The sequence below is a fragment of the Hipposideros armiger genome, unplaced genomic scaffold, assembly GCF_001890085.2.
Source record: "Hipposideros armiger isolate ML-2016 unplaced genomic scaffold, ASM189008v1 scaffold_1159, whole genome shotgun sequence".
Taxonomy (NCBI): Eukaryota; Metazoa; Chordata; class Mammalia; order Chiroptera; family Hipposideridae; genus Hipposideros; species Hipposideros armiger.
In genome coordinates, this window is record NW_017732509.1 from 44,927 (window position 1) to 65,557 (window position 20,631).

General features: G+C 54.5%; 1 protein-coding gene and 1 long non-coding RNA gene across 4 annotated transcripts in view; one reads left to right on the forward strand and one right to left on the reverse strand.

Annotated features, from left to right (window-relative positions):
* Positions 1 to 5,659: 5,659 nt before the first annotated feature.
* KLF15 (KLF transcription factor 15) lies at positions 5,660 to 19,681 on the reverse strand. 2 transcript variants are annotated; one of them, XM_019632665.1, is made up of 3 exons: positions 19,502 to 19,681; positions 13,993 to 15,093; positions 5,660 to 6,874 (listed from the first exon to the last, which is right to left on the reverse strand). In XM_019632665.1, the coding sequence occupies exons 2-3, from the start codon at positions 15,066 to 15,068 to the stop codon at positions 6,706 to 6,708; spliced, it is 1,245 nt and encodes a 414-aa protein (XP_019488210.1). In that variant the 5' UTR covers positions 15,069 to 15,093; positions 19,502 to 19,681; the 3' UTR covers positions 5,660 to 6,705. The 2 variants fall into 2 exon arrangements, with proteins under 2 accessions (XP_019488210.1, XP_019488211.1); XM_019632666.1 differs by lacking the exon at positions 19,502 to 19,681 and adding an exon at positions 16,178 to 16,461.
* A 148-nt stretch (positions 19,682 to 19,829) lies between these two features.
* LOC109376616 (uncharacterized) overlaps positions 19,830 to 20,631 on the forward strand; it is a 14,811-nt gene continuing 14,009 nt past the window's right edge. For both annotated transcript variants that reach the window (XR_002122759.1, XR_002122758.1), the window contains exon 1: positions 19,830 to 19,990. This is a non-coding gene — a long non-coding RNA (uncharacterized LOC109376616). The remainder of the gene's footprint in view (positions 19,991 to 20,631) is intronic.

The following is a 20,631-nucleotide window of genomic DNA, read 5'->3' on the forward strand; positions in this document are numbered from 1 at the left end:
TGTGTTTCTCTCTGTATATTAGGAAGAGCTGCTATGTCTTCCAGCCTTATGTAGTAGGTGTCCTGTGGGGCCCAGCGGCTCAGTCTCCCTGGTCACCTGAGCTGGGTGCTACAGATGTGTCTCTTGTATGGGTTGTGTGTGCCCTCCTATTGTAATAGAGCTTTGGCTGCTGTCGGCAGGTCAGTGGGAGGTATTGACCATCAGGCTGATCGATTGTGAGGACTGGGCTGTGACTACAGTAGAGGAGTCATTGTGCAGGGGCTGACCCTACAGATCAGGATTCACTCTAGCAGGATGTGTCATCTGTGAAGACAGCTGGGCTGTGCTCTGGCTTGGTCTGAAGTTGGCCACAGGCATGTTGGCATTGGGGCCTCCTGGGAGAGGCCCCACCACAGGCCAAGTTTAGCTATAAACTATGCCATGCCCAAGGCCACCTGGAATGAGCCTCAGATCAATCTGCAGATGGCCACCACCTGCGCTGGGCTTGGAGGTTCCTGAGGCTGGCTGTTGCCAGTGTCAGGCTTGGAGCTGCTTAGCAAGAGGTACAGGGCATGCCAAAGCCAGATGCTGGCTTGTTTGGGGTTTGTGAACCTTTTGAGAGATTTTAGAGAAGTCTGTAGCATGAACCAATACAGGCCATTTGTATGGAAAATCCACTGGAAGTGGTTTAGGTGGACCCATGAGTTGGGTAGGGTGGGGTGAATGGTGTTAGCCAGGCCAATGGAGACTCAGATATGGCAGCCATGTGCATATGCAGGCTGGGTGGGGAGAAGGCCCAACAAAGGAACAATGACTTCTGCCAGAACTTGTGGCTGGGAGAAAGCTGCCCCTCCAGCCCTTGCCCTGTAGCCGGACAATTCAGTTCCTCCCCATATGTCCCCAGCTCCCTTCAAGCTGCTGCCCCAGCACTGGAGCTCAGAGCAAATGAGTATGTCAGTGAGTAAGTCCATGTGTGGGCCCTTTAAGAGGAATGCCTGGGACTCCAGCAGACTGCTATTTCACTCAGCCACATTCTCTACTGGTTTTCACAGCCAGAAGTTATGGGACTTCCCTCCCCAGCACTGAAACCCTGGGTTGGGGACCCTGGCATGGGGCTGGACCTCCTCACTCCTCAGGGGGGACCCCTGCAGCCAAGACATCCCTCCCTACTTTCAACTGCCACATGCAAGCATGGGACCAGCCCATTCCCCATCTCTGCCCCTCGTACCATTCTCGACATGGCTTCTTCTGTATGTCCTTAGTTATAGTACTTCTGTCAGCTAGACTTCAGGTGATTCTCAATGATGGTTGCTCTGTAGTTTAGCTGTAATTTTGATGTGGTCCTGAGAGGAGGCAAGCACAGCGTTTACCTACTCCTCCCTCTTGACTGGAAATTTCTCTCGTATTTTTCAATATTAACTCAGCTCAGAGTCGAGGCCCAGTTCACAGAACCAGATGTTGGGAACAGGCAGGGACGGTGATGTCAGTGTGCCCTTGTGCCTGCAGGGCTCCCAGACATAGAGCAGATGAGCCAAGATGCAGAAGGACCAATGATGGTTGGAAGCTTACTTGGACTCAGGGTCCAGACCTCACTCCTTGAGGGGCTCCTTCTTGCAAGAACCCCCCCCACCCCCCACCCAGGTGCCCCTTCCTGTGTAGGCCTGACCTCAAGGTGTGAGCTGCATCTAAGCTTCCAAATCTTTATCTCAGATATGTTCCTTTAGTGGGAGACCTATCTTTGGTTTTTGCATTTATCTGCTTTCTGCCTCATCACTTGTTGCCTCTTGACCATAATGCAGTGGGTCTGCTATTTTAACTATGTGAACTTACTCCATCTTCACATAGCCTGGGGGATCAATGTAGTCACACTGGTTTCACATAAAGACCCTGATGTTCTATATAAGGACCCTGAAGTTCAGAGAGACCAACACACTCATATGGGCTCAATTCCAATTTTCTACCTCTGAGACCCACCTGCTATGCTCTCCTGCCCTCCACAGGTAGGGTATTTGCCCAGTCCTCCACTTACATAATGTGTGTATATAGGTATAATTATATATTATATTATTTAGTTATATATTGTATCATTGTATTCATTATATTTGTATATGTTATGTATTAGTATGTTATATATGTTACATATTAGTGTGTTATCGATGTAATGTATTAATATATTGTATGTGTTACATATTAGTATATTATATATGTTACATATGTTATGTACAGTATTAGTATATGGTATTTGTTCTGGAGTCTGATCCAGACACCCCAATATTCAGCTACTGGTTTTGTATTTTCTGCCTTCCGTACCTGTCTATCCCATTTTCCTCCTTCCTTCCCGGCTAAGTTATGAAAGATGCATGAGCTTGTCCCCCACGGCAGCACTCGGAAGCCTGCCCCACCTTCTCCTCCTCGCTGTTTCCAAGACAGATTTTAATTCTGCTGCTGCAGATTTTGTTCCCTTGTGATATTGTTTCATCCCTTCCGTCTCTCTCTGTACCCTGTCCTGTTGCTCTATTGCAGCTGGGACCCCCTTTGTGGACTTCCAGGAGCCACAGTGAATTTTTTTATCTGTTGAAGATAACGAAATTTCTGAAGACACCTTTCTGGGTCCTACAGTGGATCACTCAGGTGTGCACTTTCTTTGAGTTTTCTGAATGCTGTTCCCTTTGCTTCCATCTGCAGTCTTTTAATAGGTCCCACGGTGTTAGTCATCTTTGCTTAACTTCAAATAAAGCAAGGTCTGTTCAGACGTGGTGTCACAGAGAGGACTGACCTTGTTCCCATGTCTGGTCCCCTTGTGTGATGTTCCAAGCCCCTGATTACATTGACAGCTGTGCATCTTAACAAGCCCATTCCCAGCAGTTTCTCCCTGTATCCACTGCCCAGGCCTTTGATACTCCGAACTGACAGAGCGTAAGAAAAGTTACAGTTCCCTAGAAAGCCTGTACCACTAACCCCCATGGTACTTTGTAGAGATTCTGGGCCTTATTCGAGATAGACACTGGTGACTTTAGATGGGGTTTTGTTTACTGTCATCTGTATGAGTTGGGATTCTGTCATTTGCAGCCTTGGCTTGTCAGTCGAAGTGTTGTAGCTCCTCTGTTCCCACAGTGTTCCCCTTCATGATACCCTGCTGTGGATCCTGGAAGCCTAACCACTGGTCCCATACCTGCCAATGACACCCATTCTAAGAATGTGGACAAAACCATACGAGCCGAACCCACCTGGCTCCACCATGACTTATGTATGTTGTGCAGGTGCTCATCTGCAGGCTCTGGGAGGTGAACAGCATGCTGTGTGCGTGGCACCAAGTGTGCTTGCAGGGAACTCAACTCCTACTCGCCCCTCTTTTCTCCTGTATAATAGAACTCACAAATTTTAGCTGTGCCCATAACCTCCCAGATTAAGACTACATTTTCCAGCTTTGCTTGCAGTGGATGAAGCCGTGTGACTAAGTTCTGGCCAATGGGACATGAGTAGACAGGGCTGTGCAAACCCCAGCCCACGCCCTTGCAGGGAGGGCAGGAACACACAGCTCCTCACCGGCTTTCCACAGGCTGGCCCAGGACCCTGGTAAGCCATCTTGGACCAACACCCAGGTGCCCCATGCTGGAGCCACCATATCAGCCTGGACTGCTTACTTTTAGACTGTTTAAATAGAAAAAACAAACAAACAAACAAAAACAAAAATTTCTATCTCATGTAAGCCACAGTGTTTAGGGGTTTCTTTGTTATGGTAGCCTAGCAGATACTCTGCCTAATATAGTGCTCAATACATGGTGCTTCCCTCCCCTTTGTGCTTTTGGGAAAGGGCATTGTGCAAGGAAGGGTACTAGGGGATAAAGGCCAGGTTTCTATTCAGCAACCTTCTAGACTTCTCCCCTATTACAAACAATTGTGGGCACATCGGCTCACATCACCACCTGCTTTCTTGACTGGCAGGCCAAGACAAACACTCTTCTTCCAGCCACAGAAGTGACAAGGGGTGGCAAAGGTGGTGGCATGGGGGGCTTCCAGAGGCAGAAGACAAGCCAGGCACTTTAACAGAACCCCCAGCGCTCCTGTGGGTCCTGCTGTGGTAGCACTGGCTGCAGCAGAAGACCAGAAGCCCTGCCTTCCCAGGCTCTCCATCTGGACTGGCGGCAGGCTCACACCCTGGAAAGGGTCCTTGCTGCTGTTCCAAGTCACACATGCATTCTTACTTACCCTTCACCACCGTGCTGCAACATGGGGACTTTCAACCCCATTCTGCAGGGTAAAGAATCTCAAATCCAGAGAGGTTTAATAACCCCACCCAAAGAGAGGGAAGCAAGGATCAAAAGGCAGACCGCTTCACTCACAGCACCACCCTCCACGCCATGATCACTCTGCTGTGCTATCCACCCAGGGAAAGTACATGACAAAGGTGAGAACAGACTCATCAAGTGAGGAGTCTGGAGCCAGACTGAGGGTGATGACTTAGACCACCCCACCACACACAGCCAGACTAGCCTTGGCTAGGACATAGGGTCAGCTGGGGGTTGCAGGCTCAGAGTAAGTGGGCTGTTGGGGACATGCACTGAGATGAGGGGAGTGGCGACCTGGTCAGTGCCCTGCACCATGGATACATGTGCTCACAGGCTTCTCCAAAATGACTGTCCTGACCTCTAGTGTCCCTCTTATCTGAGATGCATTGCCTGTTTATGGATGAAGAAAGACTACGTTGATGTACCTGGAAATCAATGCCTCACTTCCCCAGAGCATGTTTGGCCATAGAGGGTACATCCAGTCAGGGGCAAAAGGCAGAGGTCACAAGGCCGAGTCCTTTCCCCAGGACCAGGGCCAGTCTCTGAGGGGTGTCACTGAGAAATACTTGCTTTGACTTGTGTCAGGCTCCTGGGAAGAGAACCACCTCTGAAAGGTCCTCACTTCCCACTTCACATGACAGGAGAACCACAGCCACTGAGTCTGGCCTTCCTACCATCTTGATAGCTCACGGCCTCTCCTTGCTCTCTGGTCCCCACCGCCCCCAGGACATGTGGATGGGTCCAAACCCTAACTGTGCAAGTGCTCAGAGAGACCTCAAGTTTCTGGGGTAGTTTGGGAAGCTTTGTCTCCCCAGAGCTCTGAGCAGCTGGGGAGGATGAAGGCAGTGGCCGAACTCCATACACCAGCCCTCTGAGTCTCGCCTTTGCCTGGTCAAGACTCCTAATTCATTCGCCATTACCTCTGCAAGTGGGAAGTAATATGCCGTTTCCTAGGGAAGTCCAGGAGGGGAAATGATACGCCCTCCGACCCCCACACAGTGTACACCGTGGGTGCACAATAAATGCTCGATGGATTGAACAGAGGGTAGGAAGTGCTAACTGCCAAGTAAGGGTCTTTAACAATATATCAGAGTAGTGACCCCTGTGGGCCTGACCTGACCCATGGTGGCTTCCCACAGGTGACACTGGGATAGGGGTTGGATTTGGGGTTGTGCAAAGAAGATGAGAGGAAGCTCCCAGTCCTCCCGGAAACTGGAATAAGCAGAAATCCAGCAGGTGGCCTAGAGGTGAAGCTTGGCCAAAGGTTTGATCCCAAAGGCACCTTTGTATCCCTCCAGGTACACATCAAGGTCCCCTGAAACTCAGTCCCCAAATTGCCCCTATTTCCTGGCAGAGCAGAGGAAAACAGCACATGAGTGTCATGAAGTTATTGAGTTCTTTTTTCTTTTTATTGGCAAAGTAAATATATTTTTATGAAGAACCAAAGAAAATATACATAATTGTAACATATATACACCACTTTATAGATTTTTAAAATTTCAAATTTACACAAATGCTGATATGTTATTAAAAGATATTTTATGTAGATGTACCTATGTACAGTTTATTTACATACATTCATAGGATGTGAAATAAACCTGTCAAAACAACTAGTTCATTTGATATTAATTTCTAGGCAAAATAAGGAATGCATTTCTAAATCAGGACTGGGGGCTCTACCTGGTTCTTCTACATGCACTGCAGCCTTCTCCCCTCTCCTCCCGAAGGTGACCCTGGAGGCCAGTGTCTGGACTTGTCTGGAAACAGGAGGAAGGGATAAGCCACACTGGGCACAGATGACCCAGAGCCTGCATCTGTCTGCTTGCCCTGTACATTTAACTTAAGCACATGCACTGTCAGCCTCCCAAAGAAGGGCCTTTCCACCCCAATCCCACAGCTACACAAGGCCAGGTCCTGCGCCCCGCCCATACCTTCTGGTAGTCAGGCTCAGCGAGGCATCTTGGACAAAGCTACCCTCATGCCACAGTGCAGCCCAGGACTTTCGGCCTACTTCCTTCTTTCCTGTGTGGCTCCCTCTGGGAACTGGCATTTCAAAACTGCACATTTCATCTTCCTGGGCAATAAAGTGCTGGCCCTGGCCCTGGCCCGGGCGTAGGCAGAGAGCCCAGTGGGAGAAGGGCCAGGCCCCCAGGCCACTGCAGCAGAGGTGGGCACGCAGGAAGGCACCAAAGCGTAAGGCACGAAGGCCGGCCTCCAGGTCGGGGGCTGGGTCTCCCCAAGAAAGGCAGCAGGTGGGGGGCTCTGGGTTCCCGCCTCCCAGGCCAGATCCCCTCTTCCCACATGTCCTGGGCTTCAGAAGGTGGGTTGAAAACATTGTCACGTCCCTCTGAAGTAGGCAAATAAATTATTGCTACAAAATATCAGGGTGATCCCGGTGGGGGAGTGGGGGGAAACGGGGTGGGAGGGGGGACGGGGCTCAGTTGGTGGCTCGTACTGAGCGGCTGCTCCGGGGGAAACGGTGCACCTTGATGTGCTTGGACAGGTGGTCGCTCCGTGCGAACTTCTTCTCGCACACAGGACACTGGTAGGGCTTCACGCCCGAGTGTGAGCGTCGGTGCCGAGACAGCTCGTCGGAGCGCGAGAACCTACAGGACACCGCGATCAGTGAAACCAGCCCTGCCACACCCATCCCGCACCCCCATTCCCAGGCTGGCGGCGGTTCCCCAGGACTCCACCGGCCTGGCAGGGCGGCCTGCGGTGCTTCAACTATCAAAGTTACTTCTAAATCCACTGTCCAAAAGCAACTGACCCAAGTCCCCCTTCCCCGTGTCCCTGTCGCCCCTCTGGGATGGCAAGAATTGCAAAAAAAAAGGCTTTGCTAGCACAGCGGGACCAGTCTCATGCATCTGGGCCAGAGAGCTGAGAGCAGCTGGTAAATATTGGGGCAGGTTCTCAAGCCTACTAGAGTCTTGACTTACTGTCCCCCTTACCTCCTATTCAACCCAGGTGCAGTGGGATCACCCTGGCCGTGACTAAGGCTGTGCCTCATGCTCCCCACCTCCCCTTTAGATCAGAAATTGGGGCTTCTGCATGGTAAGAAGCCCAACAAGAGAGGGAAACTGAGGTCCAGGACAGGTGTCTCTTTCCCCAAGCTTGGCAGGCAGTTCTAGCAGGGTCCTCAGACTTGAGCCCTACTGCACTCCTGGACTCTGAAAGTGAGACTCCCTAAGGTTTCCTCCAAATAAAACCACACCATTGGGAGGTACTTCTGAGAGCTTAAATGGTTCCCTTGCCACGTCCCTCTCTTAGCCTCAGTCTGCCCAAGAGAAAGGGCTCCCATAGCCCAGTGGCCACTGGAAAGGAGCAGCTGCTAATGAGAGAGGTAAGTACTGAGCAGGACCACAGGGCTCAGACAGCTCTCACTGATTTCAGGCTCTCTCCACCCCATGGCCCTGATCCTGGCAATGAGACCCCACTGCCCCCACACATACTCTCCTCTTTGCTCCACCTACACTGATCTGTCCTTGGTCTCTCTTGCCACAGGACATTTGCATATACTGTTCCTACTATTCAGAATGTTCTTCCCTCCCCTCCTCTCCTTGCTTCTTCCCACCCAACCCTTAGAGCCCAGCTCAAATGTCACTTCCTCAGGAAAGCCCTCCAGGACTGCATCTCATTCTAGGCTCTCACAGCACAATGCACCTCTCTTTCCTGGCCCCTCTACTGTTGTTACAACTTTAAATTCATTTTCAACTTTTTGATGAATGTCAGTCTGTGCCACTAGACCATCAGCTCCATGAGGAAAGAAATGTCTGTCTGGTGCATGGTAGGTGCCCAGTAAGTGCCTTTACATGAAAGAATAGACATAGCCGGCACCCACAAGAGTATAGAGAGCTCTCACAGGGACAGTCCTCTCAAGTCCCAAAGCATGCACGCACCCATGTGTATCCACACACTCATACATATAGACACACATGTACACACACATGTATACACATGCCACTTACATGTACATGTCATGAACATGGGCGCACTGCATGTGTGTGCACACTTGCACATGTACACATGTGTACCCACTCCACACGTGCACACATGCATGCACAGGCACACATCACACACAGGGATGCACATGTACCTACATGAACATACACATGCCCTGGAAGTCAGAGCCTGGACCTGTGCTTCCTGGCCAGGGCCACGTGCCTCCAGCAGGAGGTAGACACACAGCTTCTAAGCAGTTGGGCCTGCCCAAGGCAGGGGCCAGTAGACAACTACAGAAAACAACCAGCAGTGCCAGAGCCTTCCAGACACCATGCACTGGGGCACCTGCACCTTTCTGGGGAGCTAGGATCAGCACTGTCAGACTGACAATACCTCAGCAAGGGCTCAAAAAGGACAAGGGGTTTGCCAGGGTCACACAGCCAAGGGACAGCAGGATCTACTCAGGTCCCTACCCCATCAGGAGCCCCATGTGGTCCTGAGCAAACTCGAGAACCATCCTGGGTCTCAGTTTTCTCACTCATCCCATGAAAACCTTGAGATTTCTGTCCACTTTCCAGAACTTTTTTCAGAGGCCAAAGGCAGTAACACAAGGGCCATAGCAGCCCTCCGATCATGGGGACGCCAAAGGAGAGCCAGGCCTGAGAAAAAACTGTCCCCACCTGCAAGACCCCTCCCTGCTGCCTCAGAGTCCTGTGGCCCAAGAGGTCCGTCCCTGGGAACCCAACCCTCAGAAGATTCCTGCCTCACACCCTCATCTACATTGTTTCAAAGAGCAGCCATCAGAGCGGCCTGGGGTCTACGGGGGTGACGGGGGGGGGGGGGGGGTAGAGGGCCCAAGTGGCTGAGATGGTAGTGATCTCTGCCACGTACGGACTGGCAACCATCTTCTCTGAGGCTCAGTTTCCCCACCTGGAGACAGGGAATTGATAGATCTGCCTCAGAGGACTGTAAAAGGCAACAGATGTTTACAGCAGTGCTTGGTACATGGCAATCATCCAACAATTGTGAGCTCTTATTACCTTCAAGGAGCTTAACATAGGGCCTGGCCCCTGGTGAGGTCCTGGAGTGTGGGGGTCATTACTCTGATTCACGATACCTTTGTGCCTTCCATCCCTTCCATCAGCCAGAAAGCCATGGTTGTAAACAGTCAAGTCTCAAGGACTTCAATGGGAATGACACCCCCTAGAGTTGTACAGTGCACAACCTGCCCAACCACACTTGGGGGCTGTGCTGCCTGTGGATGTGGGGTCAGAGAATGCCTTATTGAGTAGAGGCAGCAGTGACAAGGGCCATGAGAGCAGGCTGGCAGCCAGACCAATGGACTTGAACCCTGTCCCTGCTGCCTCCTGGCTCTGTGGCCTCCGGCCTTTAACTCCCCTTTTCTAGGCCTCCTTTGTCCACTGGGGATGATAAGAGTACCTGCCACACAGGGCTGCTGAAAGTTAACATTGATATTAATTATAGCAGGAGGGGATTCTTTCTAGACAGAACAGCTTGACTATTCTGGAACGGGAAGTTCTGCTGCAAGGAACAAAGGAGGCCTGTATCCGAGAGTGAAGCAAGGAAACTTCTAGGAAGGCAGGCAAATCGCCACTTCCCAGTTAGCTCGGGGTAGGGCATGTCTGGCTTCAGCCCAGTCAAGGGTGCAGAACCACGTCACAAGAGGGAACACTGGGTTCAGGATCAAGAGCAGAAGGAAATAGGGGCTGGTTACCTGTACAAGCGACAGCGGGGGGGGGGGGGGGGGGGATGCAGGGAGGGACACCGTTCATCACACAAAGGTTCACAGGGTGGGGCACAGGACACAGTGCCAGAGCCATACCCAGCCTTGTAGGAGGAAGAGGAAACTGCTGACCAGGGCCAGCAGGAAGAAGAGAGGCGACCTTGGGAGTGAAGAGCTCCCTACACGGGGAGGCAAGCAACTGTGCAGGCCACCCCGAAGACCAGATGCAGGTGCAGGGCCTCTCAATACTCTAGCAGGACACCCCGCACTGGAGGTTTACAGAGGGGGCTGGAGAGAGGTCCTGAGTCTGGCGGGGAGGGGTGGGCAGATAGCCCAAGGTGAACTCCTGGCTCTGCCACTTACTAGTTGTGTGACCATGGAGAAATTCCTTAAATGCTCTGTGCCCCATTTCCTCCTCTGTACAATAGGAACATACTAATGCCTACTTCATGGACTTGTTTGGAGGTTTACATGAGTTACTGTATTTGGCACATTCAGAGCAGTGCCTAGCACACATCAGGAGCTACTGTTATGCTGCTGTTAGCTCTTTTCCCCTAGCCCTTGGCATAACACCTGAAAGAGCTGATGGCCTTGTGGGGGACAGAGGACACCTGGCCATTATAATACCAAGCACACGGAGAGAAGATGAGGGGAACGCCAGGCTGTGGCTGCTGGTCTCTCCAGGCGAGTCAGGGTTTGGCTGAGGCACTACCTGCGGGTGCGCCCAGAGCCACACTCACTGGCTCTGTCCCTGCAGGCTTTCTGGGCCCCAATTTCCCCCTCTGTGAAATGCAGATTGGTGCCTACATGTTCCAAAGCTATTGTGAGGGCTCAGTGAGCTAATGCTTGTGACGTGTGCAGGGACCATCACAAGACCAACTACAGCTGCACCAAGGGGAAAGCAATGGAGACAGAGGGTACAGCAAGGGCCAAGGCCTGAGTGGGAGCCTGCCCTGTGGAGGGGACGCCGGCAAACTCAGGCTGCGCAGGCCTGCGCGCCAGAATGAGAAGTCTGAACAGGAATTTACGTGTACCGAAGCACACATACAGGCCAGAGTAGCCTCAATAGGTAACGAGTTCCCCGTGGCAGTAGGCATACAACAAGCAAGTATGGGGATTTATGGAGGGGATTCCAGCCCTGAGAACCTTAGAATAGTGCCTAGCATACAGTAAGTGGTCAATAAAAGTGATACCTCATCATCATCATCATCATTACTTCTGTCCTCCTTCCCAGCTGCTGCCAGGGCTCCCTCAACACTTGACCCTCCGTTGAAGGTCACATTTGTGACCTATGGCCACATTTATGAGACATGCACATCTTGTGTTCATGTTCAGGATCCCTGAAGGCCAACTGGGGACTCTCAAATCCTCAGAGAAACAGCCCTCCTGAGAGTCAGGCCCCCTTGGCTCCCAGTGCCTCTGCCACATGTGACCCGACCAAGGCCAGACCCAACTCTGGGGGGACCTTGGAAGAAGCTGGGGGTGCCCTTTGAAGGCTTAGGAGAGACTAGAGGCAGGGATGGCTTCAGGGTTGACTCCGCAGGGACCATGCCATGCCAGACACCTACCATGCCTTTCCCTGCCAAGTGGGTCCTGAGCAAGATGACCGGGGCCAGAGCTTAGAAATGACAGAGCTGAATCCCCTCCACAAGTCACACTCTTCTTTACACACCTCTTGCTACGGGGAACTCACTATCTCCTGAGGCTACCATGTCGGAGGCTGAGACCTGCCTTCCTAAGATGTACTCTGGGCTGAGGGTTCCGTCTTCTCTCTGGTACAGCCTGGAAGAAGGCAGGTTCCTCCTAATGGCGGAGTGGGCCAAATGGGTGGCCTTCGCCAAGGACCACACTCTTCCTCTCTGTGGCCCCACCCAGCCCTACCCCAACTTGAGGGGCCACTTGCCAATAGTCAGCAGCAACCAGGAGACAGTGCCCAGGATGAGCCCATCATGAGAGTCAGACCAGTGCTCTGCCAAGCCAGCTGCCCAACTTCTCCCCAGCCTGCCCCCCATGAAGAAGAGAATGCATCCAACAGGAGTCCCTATGAGTCTGGGGGTGCCTCTGAGATGGGGTTCCACCAGTGTGAAAGCTGGGCAGAACACCTTCCCTTCTCAGACTATAACCTTGTATGAAAGTGACAATACCACCAATGAGAAGGGGACACCCCTGGTAGAGAGAGGTAGTGAGCTGGCACTCCACTTTACAGATGAGGAAACTGAGGCTTGGGCAGGGAACCACCCCTAGGGCACACAACAAGTTGGAGGCTGCCCAAGACTGGGGTTTCCAAACACTGCTGCCAGCTGCCCCCCAGCCAAGGCATCTCAATGCCCCTCCCTTCTGCAGTTGAGCACCTGCCTCTAAGGCTCCATGTCTCCGGGCTCCTCCCTGCCCCAAGTTCTGACCACTTAGCACTGCACACCTGCCACCACATCAGGCTTCACAAGCTGTCCTGCAAATGCACCTGTTACCTCAGGACCCACTTGGCGGACTGCAGCACTAGGCTCAGAGAAGCATGCAACAATAGTACTGACACCCAGAATGGTGGGGCTGGAGTGTGAGCTTTCACAGAAGCCCTGCAGGTCTGCTGATGGGCACCTTCCAGGCATTAAGGGTGGGGGATGCCCTCACTCAGGAAGGGCCTCCCTAATCCAAGATGCTATTTGGGACAAGTCCCTCTCTGGCTAGCTTGGCACACCATGGAAAGGGGCTGCCAGCATCGCATCAAACATTCTAGTCACAGCTCCCATCCTGGGCCAGCCAGGACTCCAGGAGTGGCACCTTCCACCTTGGGACCAACTCTCATGAGCTCTCAGATGAGAATCTGGTCAAAAAAACAAAAGCTGCAAACTGCCCCATGTGCCACACTGACATGGAAGCACACACATGGATAAGGTGCACAAACACATATGGTCATGCAGCACATGGAGACACACATGAAGAAAGCAATATGCATACACATGTGCATACATGCAGCTACACAGCCATTTGCAAGATCCGGCTCTGCTCACACATGAGCGTGCCATGTTGCTCTCTCACACATGTAGCAGCAGGCACAGCAGCAAAGCCCAGTAATGTGCTGGTTAGTACAAGTCACCCTCCCAAGCAGTCCAGAGATTCCAGTGGGGTGGGCATCCTAAACCAGGGAGAGTCCAGCTGTTGCGTCCCTGAGCGTTAGAGCTCCCGGCCGGCTGCCTGCTTTTCAGGAAAAGGTGGGCACATCCTCCCAAAGAAGGTAAGCCACGCCTGGGGCCCAGTGGAGGACAATCCACAGGGGTTCCATCCAGCTGTTCCACTCTCGGGCTGGGTAACCCTGGCAAGAGCCCTGCCCTTTGAGAGTCGGTTTTCCCCATTGTGCCACCCAGAGTAGAGCCTCAAAGGAGTCTTCTACCTTCGGGTCACCACCACCAGTCCTCCCTTGTGGTTAAAGCCTTTGTGGCTTCTCCAACACACCTCCAGGTCCCCTGGGGTAGCAAGGGCCAGGCCCAGCCCACAGGCCCAGAGAAGTCTGTAAGCAGAACTGGTCCCTCTGGTTGGGTAACAGCATTTTCAGGATACAACTGTTCTGATATGACCCCCGGGTTCAAATCAAGTTTACAAAGTGCTGAGACCTTGGGCAAGTTACATAGCCAGGTTGAGTCTCAGTTTGCTCAGCAGTAAGATGGGAGTAAGGGTGGTACTTACCCTTTAGGGTGCCACAAGGCACAGAGGGAGCAGTGCACACTGTCACAGTGCACACACAGCCACAGCCACATGTGGCACCTAGCCCATGCCCAACGGTCTCAACTGTCCTAGTTATGGCTGTGAGAGCCCTTCTACCCTGCTGCAGACCCTCACCCTCAGCACAAGACCCAGCAAGCCTTATCTGGAGACAAGTTGGTTTGGCTTTAGTGATTAGGAGGGACAAGGACATCTGCTGACCCTCTGCCCTTCCTAACCAGCCTTATCTAATGGTGGAGACCTCAGCCTTGGCTGCACACCTAGCGGAGCGGAGATGAGAGGGCCACACTCACCACCCAGCCTATCACCCGCCATACTGACCTCCAGCCACAGCCTGGCCAGGTGCAGGCGAAGGGCTTCTCGCCTGTGTGCCGTCGCAGGTGGGCCTTGAGGTGGCTGCTTTTGGTGTACATCTTGCTGCAGCCAGGGAAAGTACATTTGTGCATTTTGATGAGTTCAGCCGCTGGGTTCTTGGGGAACTTCTGGCCCATGAGAAGGCCAGCAGGGCCAGGCCCCAGGGGTCCTGACCCAATGGGCTTGGCGGCAATAGGCACAGGGGCAATGCGCACGAACTTGGAGGGCAGGTTCAAGTTCGAGGAGGGCACCACCTGGGGCAAGAGTGCGAAGGTCTGCCCCTGGATGTTGACCAGGAGCTGGGCTACCTTGACACTCTCCGGGGCCTGCCCAGGGGAGGCGGGCTCTGCGCCTGATTCTTGCTTCACCTGCACAGGCTGGATCTGCAGCAGCAAGGGGACAGGGCCCTCGGGGGCAGGCCCCCCACCCGAGCCCTGGGTGTCGCCTGCACTGGCACCATCAGGTGGGGGAGCACAGCGCTCTCTCCCACCAGACCCAGGATGGAGGTGGCTCCTGTGTGGCCCAGCTGATAGCTGGCCACAGGCCTCCAAGTCCTTGCTGTTGTTCTCTGGGGCCTCCTTGACCCCCAGCTCCATGTTCTCCTCCAGAAACTCTTCAATCTCCTCCAGGGTGGGCTGGAAGGGCCTTGGGACATCATCCGGGTCACTCACAGGAAACTCAGGGAAGCAGAAATGCTCTCCTTTCACAGGTACCGGTGCCTTCCGCCAGGATTCCCAGGTCACAGGGCCACTGCTGGCCCCAATGCTGCCACTGCCACTACTGCCCAGCGTAGCCTGGGACAGCAGGAAGTCCAAGATGTTGTCCTGGCCCTCAGTACCCAGGCCACCACTGTAGCAGCAGCAGAGAGCTTGTGAGTCAGGGCTGGCACAGGAGCAGAGGCTGGAGGTGTCACTGTCGTCTTCCGAGAGGGGCGAGGGCAGCATGTGGTATGCCCGCCCGCCTACCAGCCTATTGCCCAGATAACCAACTGGGCACTTAGGTGACGAGAAGTTCTCGTCCACCGGAAGCAAGTGATCCACCATGCTGGCCTGGCCGTGCCAGTGGCAGCTGCAGAGAGAAACAAGGGAGGGCCAGTCAGGAGGACAGCGCACTCACCTGCCATCTCATGGGTCGGTGGCACCCCCCTCCACCACCTGCCAATAGCATCCCATTGCCAAATGCCTGGATCCTGCCTCCATCTGTCCCTTGGGTGAGCTCTGTCTACAAGAATGTTTTCCAAAATTGCACCACCTGTTTGCAAGAGTGCTCTCCAAGCCCATTGCACAACCCAGGGCACTTTTGCTTTCAAACATTTTCCAGAACAATTCTGGTAAAGAACACACATGTGTCTGTGAATGATTGAGTGTGAATGTGTGTGAGTGAGAAAGTTTTAAGTAAGTTCTCTCCACCTCGGAACAGCCAAGGTCGGGGAAGCCATGCAATTCATCGGTGTTGCTGGATTTCTGAGGACACCTGATCTCAGCTTCGTTCCTGTTGAGTCACTGGAGGGGGGAAGGTGAATGGCCGTTGGCCCTTTGACCCCTGTGGTACTGGGCCTAGGACAGTGTTGCCAGATTGAGCAAATGATAATGCAGGCTGCCCAGTTAAATTTGAATTTCATATTTTTTAAAACTGAACAACTTTTAATGTAAATATGTCCTAAATATTGAATGGGACATGCTTATATTAAAAATTATTTTAGCTGACCTCTCCCTCTCCCTAAAAAATAAAGCAAAAAAAAAAATCACCTTATTTTATCTGAGATTCAAATTTAACTGGACAATCTGTATTTTAATCAGGCAAGTCTAGTTTGTGTCAGAAAATTAAAGACCCATTGCACCTGCCTTCAAGGGCCTTATTTCCCCATCTGAAGGGGGCAGCTCACCCACCCTCAAGCTCTCAGACCCCTCTGGGCACAGCTGCCTCCTCTGTGAAAGGGGAGAAGGGGGACAGCCCTGCACAAATGGATACTTTACTGAGGCTCTATCACTGGGCCGACCAGACCCTGCCCATGAAAACTCATGGGAAGCAGAGATAGACCCAGAACCCAGAGCGCTGGCAGAGCTTTTACCTCATGTGACTTCACAACCACCACCTAGCCTACTGGGCCAGTAGAGAATACCCCCTTGGCCTGCACCCATGGAGTACTCACCACTTGGGGAGGCCCAGCTAACTCCCGTCTCCCCACTAGACCATGCTCTCCATGAGGACAGGCAGGGCTGTAGGGTGTCCACTGTGTCCCCAGTTCCCAGTGTGGCAGCTGTTGCCCAGGAGGGCCTTAGAGAATCTCAGCAGAGAAAAGCTGCGTCCTCTGAAGGCCATGCTAGGACCGGTGTCCAAGGAGAGTCAACAGTATCAGGCTGTGACAGGGCCACCTCTGTGGACCTTTGTCCCCGCCCAGTGACCATGGCTGAGTGTTTACTAAGGTTGGGGAGGGGAATGTTCTGCACCTGAAGGCTGAGCTTCTCTGCTGCCTGGCATCACCCTGCACCCACCCCTATGCTCTATGCTCTGTCCCCAGGACCACCCCTGGGCCAGGCACCCAGCACTGCCCAACGGTCAAGAGGCCCAGCCCCAGGCAGAGAACTCCCAGGGCCAGAGTCATCATCATCTGTGACCTTGAGCAAGTCCTGGATCTCCCCAAATCTGTTTCCTCAACCGTTTCATGCCCCTAATGGCCCAGGACCTTTGACTTCAGTTCCCCACTCATCTGGGAAGCTTCATAGCGCTCCAGGAAACGAGGCAAGGTGGATGCCCTTGGCAAGCATGCACCCCCAGAGGCAGTTTTTCCAGGACATTTGGCTTTTAGTTTAAATAATCAGCTAAGGACTTAAAACTGGGAGTTTTAGAATACACACTATTCAAATCAGGTGCTGAGAAGGAATGAAAGTGCCAGATAATGTAAAGAGCAATGAAGCTGGGCAAAGCCCACACCTCGCCCTAGACCTCCCCACCCATTGCCCACCCTTGTTGCTCTGCTCTCCTGCCTCTGCAACTTATCAGCTGAGTGACTTTGAGCAGGTGGCACAATGTCTCTGTGTCTGTCTTGGTCTGTTGGGTGGAGATGCTGCCAACAATGCCTAGTTTCCCAGGTTGTTTTAAGAGTCTAGTGAGCTAACACAAGCTAAGCACGCAGGCGCTGGTCAATACTAGTCATTAGGATTAGCCTTCAAATGGAGGAAGACATTGTCTTTCTGCCCCTCTGCTGTGATGCTAGGAACCTGGAAAGAACCATGACTAGTGGTAAGGGGGGCAGATCAGGCCATGTTCCTGCCCACTTAAAACTCTCCCCTGAAATGTGATCACCAACTGAATATTCCATGATATCAAGGAATTACTGTTACTATTTTTAAGTGTGATGATGATATTGTGGTGGTACATTCTTTCTAAAGGACTTTTTGAGATATGAACTGAAATACAGAGGTAATGATATAAAGCGTAGGGGAAATAAGTACAATAGGATGGGGTGGGAGGAAACCTCCAAATACTTTTCCAAGGAAAGGTAACCCAGCCTTCCCCCAGCACTCAACACCTGGGCCCTGCTCATCTCTCCCAGACCTCACCGCCATCTGCTCCACTCACACTAACTCGTTCACCAGGCTCTCAGCCTCATGGGCCTCAGGCCACTAACCTGGCTGTCCCTTTTCTGTGGATCCCTCTTCCCACAGCACTCCACCTGGGAGTACCTTATTTAGATCTTAGCTCAGAAGTCACTCCCCATGGGGGCCTTCCTGACCACCCTCCATTACAGCATCCCACATTACATTCCTCTTGCCAGATTGGGGGCGGGGGGGGGGGGTGTACGACCACAACGACTATCTTAGTTATGTGTTTGTGTACTTTATTTTCTGTCTACCGCCCCACCAGAATATAAGCTGTTCTGACTGTTCAGTCCGCCGCTACATTCCAGAGTCTAAAACAGGACCTGGCAGAATTTGCTGATTGAGTGAGTAGTGAGTGAAAGGTACTGCTGTGGGGAGTCAGAAACGCGGAGGGGGGAGGGGGGGAAGGGATGAGACCTGGAGTAGAACCGCCAGGGTCAGGCAGCATGATCTTAATGCAGGGCTGGGCTGCTTGGGCTGGACACAGAAGCACTGAAAACCTGGCTTTAAAGAGAGGGGACGCCAGGGCGGGAGCGGTCTCCAGCCCCTAAAACACAGCAGCACGTGGCACGGCCAGGGGCGCAGGCTGCGTGCAGGGGGAGGGGACGCACTGTTCTGGGCACCGTCTCCTGCAGGCGACCGGACTCCGCCCCCTCCCCCGGCCCAGCCTGCTGTTTATTCTCCCGGGGACACAGCGGCTGCAGGAACAACATGTAATTGATAACAAGCCCAGCGCCGGCCAAGGGCTTGCCATTGGGTCAGCGTGCAAATCACGGGGGTGGCGGGCGGGGGCCGCCCTTCAAAATAAGAGTCTCTGCTATCCGTGCCGCCAGCAAGCCCCAAAGTCGCCGAGCCCAGCGTCCTCGCACCTATAGGGAGGCTGAGGAGCCTCAGGAACCACCCGGTCCTTGGCGGGGAGGTGATTTGAGGGGTTCAGGCATTTGGTGATGTCACGCTCCGGGGATTGGGCGAGAAAACAGCTCCTCTGTATCCCCCCCCCCCGCCCCAGAGTGGGGAAGGGTTCCATAGGGAACACCACAGTGAGGAATGAAGGAATCCGGCAGTCAGGGAGGGTAGGAGTAGCCTCTCCACTGCTCCCGCCGCCGCCAGCCCTCCGTCATCACTCTGCCCCTGTTCAGTCGAACGGGCCAGGGGACTCTGAGTGGAGTGTCGGGGTACAAGACATGTGAACCGTACGGGTGCAAAGGGGTGTGAGTTCGGGGCGTGGTGCGCGGCAGCCGGTGCGGCTGTGCGGGAGTGTGTCCGCGACGTACTCGCGCGTGGAGCCAGCGTGGGTGCCCGCGCGCGTGTGGGAACGTGAGTAGGAAAGGAAGGCGTGGGGAGCCCGCTCAGACCCTTCGGCAGAGCCCTGGAGTGCTGCCCGCTGGTCACCATGTCCTCGGCCCGTGCCCCCTCCCCCGGAGGCCAAGGCTGCTGACCGACAGTAACCCCTCCGCCACAGGTCCCTCTGTCCCCCGCCTCCCTGGCCAGGGCAGGCGGGTGCGTCCGCCTACCCGCTCGTCTCTCCAGGCCCCGCCGGGTGCCCGCCATATGGAAGGGCAGGCCTGCGAGGCGCAACGGGGTACGCGGGGCCAGGCGCCGCGGCCGCGGCCCGGACCTGCGCCGGGAAAGTGCGGGTGGGCAACTGGGGGTTACTCTCCCAAGGGCTTGGCCGAACCCCCTCCCCGCGCGGGGCCTCACCCCGCTCCTCCGACATTTCCCTGGACGCGCGCGTGTAGCCTGGAACAGCAGCGCGGGCGCCCGGTCACACGCCCAGAAGCCGTCCAGTGCCCCCCACCCCGAGTCCCGGCCTGCCCACTGGGCTCCCGGGGCCGCGTCCACGCGGTCGTGCGGCCTCGCCGCGCCTCTCCCACCTGAACTTGGCGCACGCCCGGCCCGCGGCCAGGCACCGGTGGTCCTGAGGCCCAGCGGGCTGGCCTGGGGGCGGCGGCCTGGCTCCCGGTCCGGCGGTGGCCGCGGGCCGAGCCGCGGGTCCTGCGCTCGCTCTCTCGCCCGCCGGCCCGCGGGTCGCTGCGGCGGAGCTGTAGCCCGCCGCGGCTCGCTCTGTGCTCACTCCCCGCGGCTCACGTGATGCCGCGAGCGAAGCGAAGGCTCGCAGGAGGCTCGGCCCCGGGCGCGCGCCCCATTGGCCTGCGCCGCGCGTCACGCGCCCCGCCCCGCCCCCAGCTGCAAGGGGCGCTGCGCTGCCGGGGCGCTCCAGGTTCCTGAGCCGCCGGCTCCGCGAGCTCGCCAGTCGGCTGCCGGATCCCGGGCCACAGCCACCTCCCAGCTCCCCACCCAGAGCCGTGGACTCGCGGCGTCCGCAGGGGTCCGTGTCTAAAGCTCGGTCCCCAGGTGAGAAGGTGAGACAGGCCTCGGGACATGAGAAAAGCCCTGAGATCGCCCCGAAGTGCTGTACACCCGGGGGCGTGGGGCAGCCCTGGCCAGGTCTGCCCTCCAACCCCACTCCACCTACAGTCCCGTACGGGCCGCTGCGTCTCCCTGTTGAGCGCCAGATAAAGTAGGAGACCTGCCTTGGGAAATGTATTGCTGGAGAAATGGGGTACCGTCTTTCCGCTGAGCAATCAGTTAGCCTTGGAAAAGCGTGCTCTCTCTGCTTTACCACCTGGGCTGTCAAGAAGGTTTGAGGAGGTTTGCTGACCCCTGCCTCAAATCGATGACACCCCGACTCTGGGGGATTTCTCTGAAGATTGAGCAGTACTTCACAGTCCACAAAGGCCGTTCACAGACTGCTGTAGTCTGCAGCAACCTCGGGACGCCTTTGCATTCCACTCAGGGATAGGAAGAGCGAGGCTCAGAGTGACTTGACCCAAGGAACATGTGAGCTGAGGGTGCCAGGCACCCTGCTTAGGCCCTTTAACCCACACTGCTGTTGGAGCCTCAGCCAGGCATTTTACAGATGAAGTAACAGACTCTGAGGAACCACAGGGTCCTCTCCGGGTCACACAGCTGGTAAGGAGAAAAAAAGGGTAGGGCAGGGGGG

Bases quoted from the DNA above. Each gene is read 5' to 3' on its own strand.
- KLF15 (XM_019632665.1), bottom strand. From the start codon at position 15,068: ATGGTGGATCACTTGCTTCCGGTGGACGAGAACTTCTCGTCACCTAAG. The intron at 6,875-13,992 runs GTCAGTATGGCG...GGTGTCCTGTAG, and splicing joins TGGCCAGGCTGTGGCTGGAG to GTTCTCGCGCTCCGACGAGC.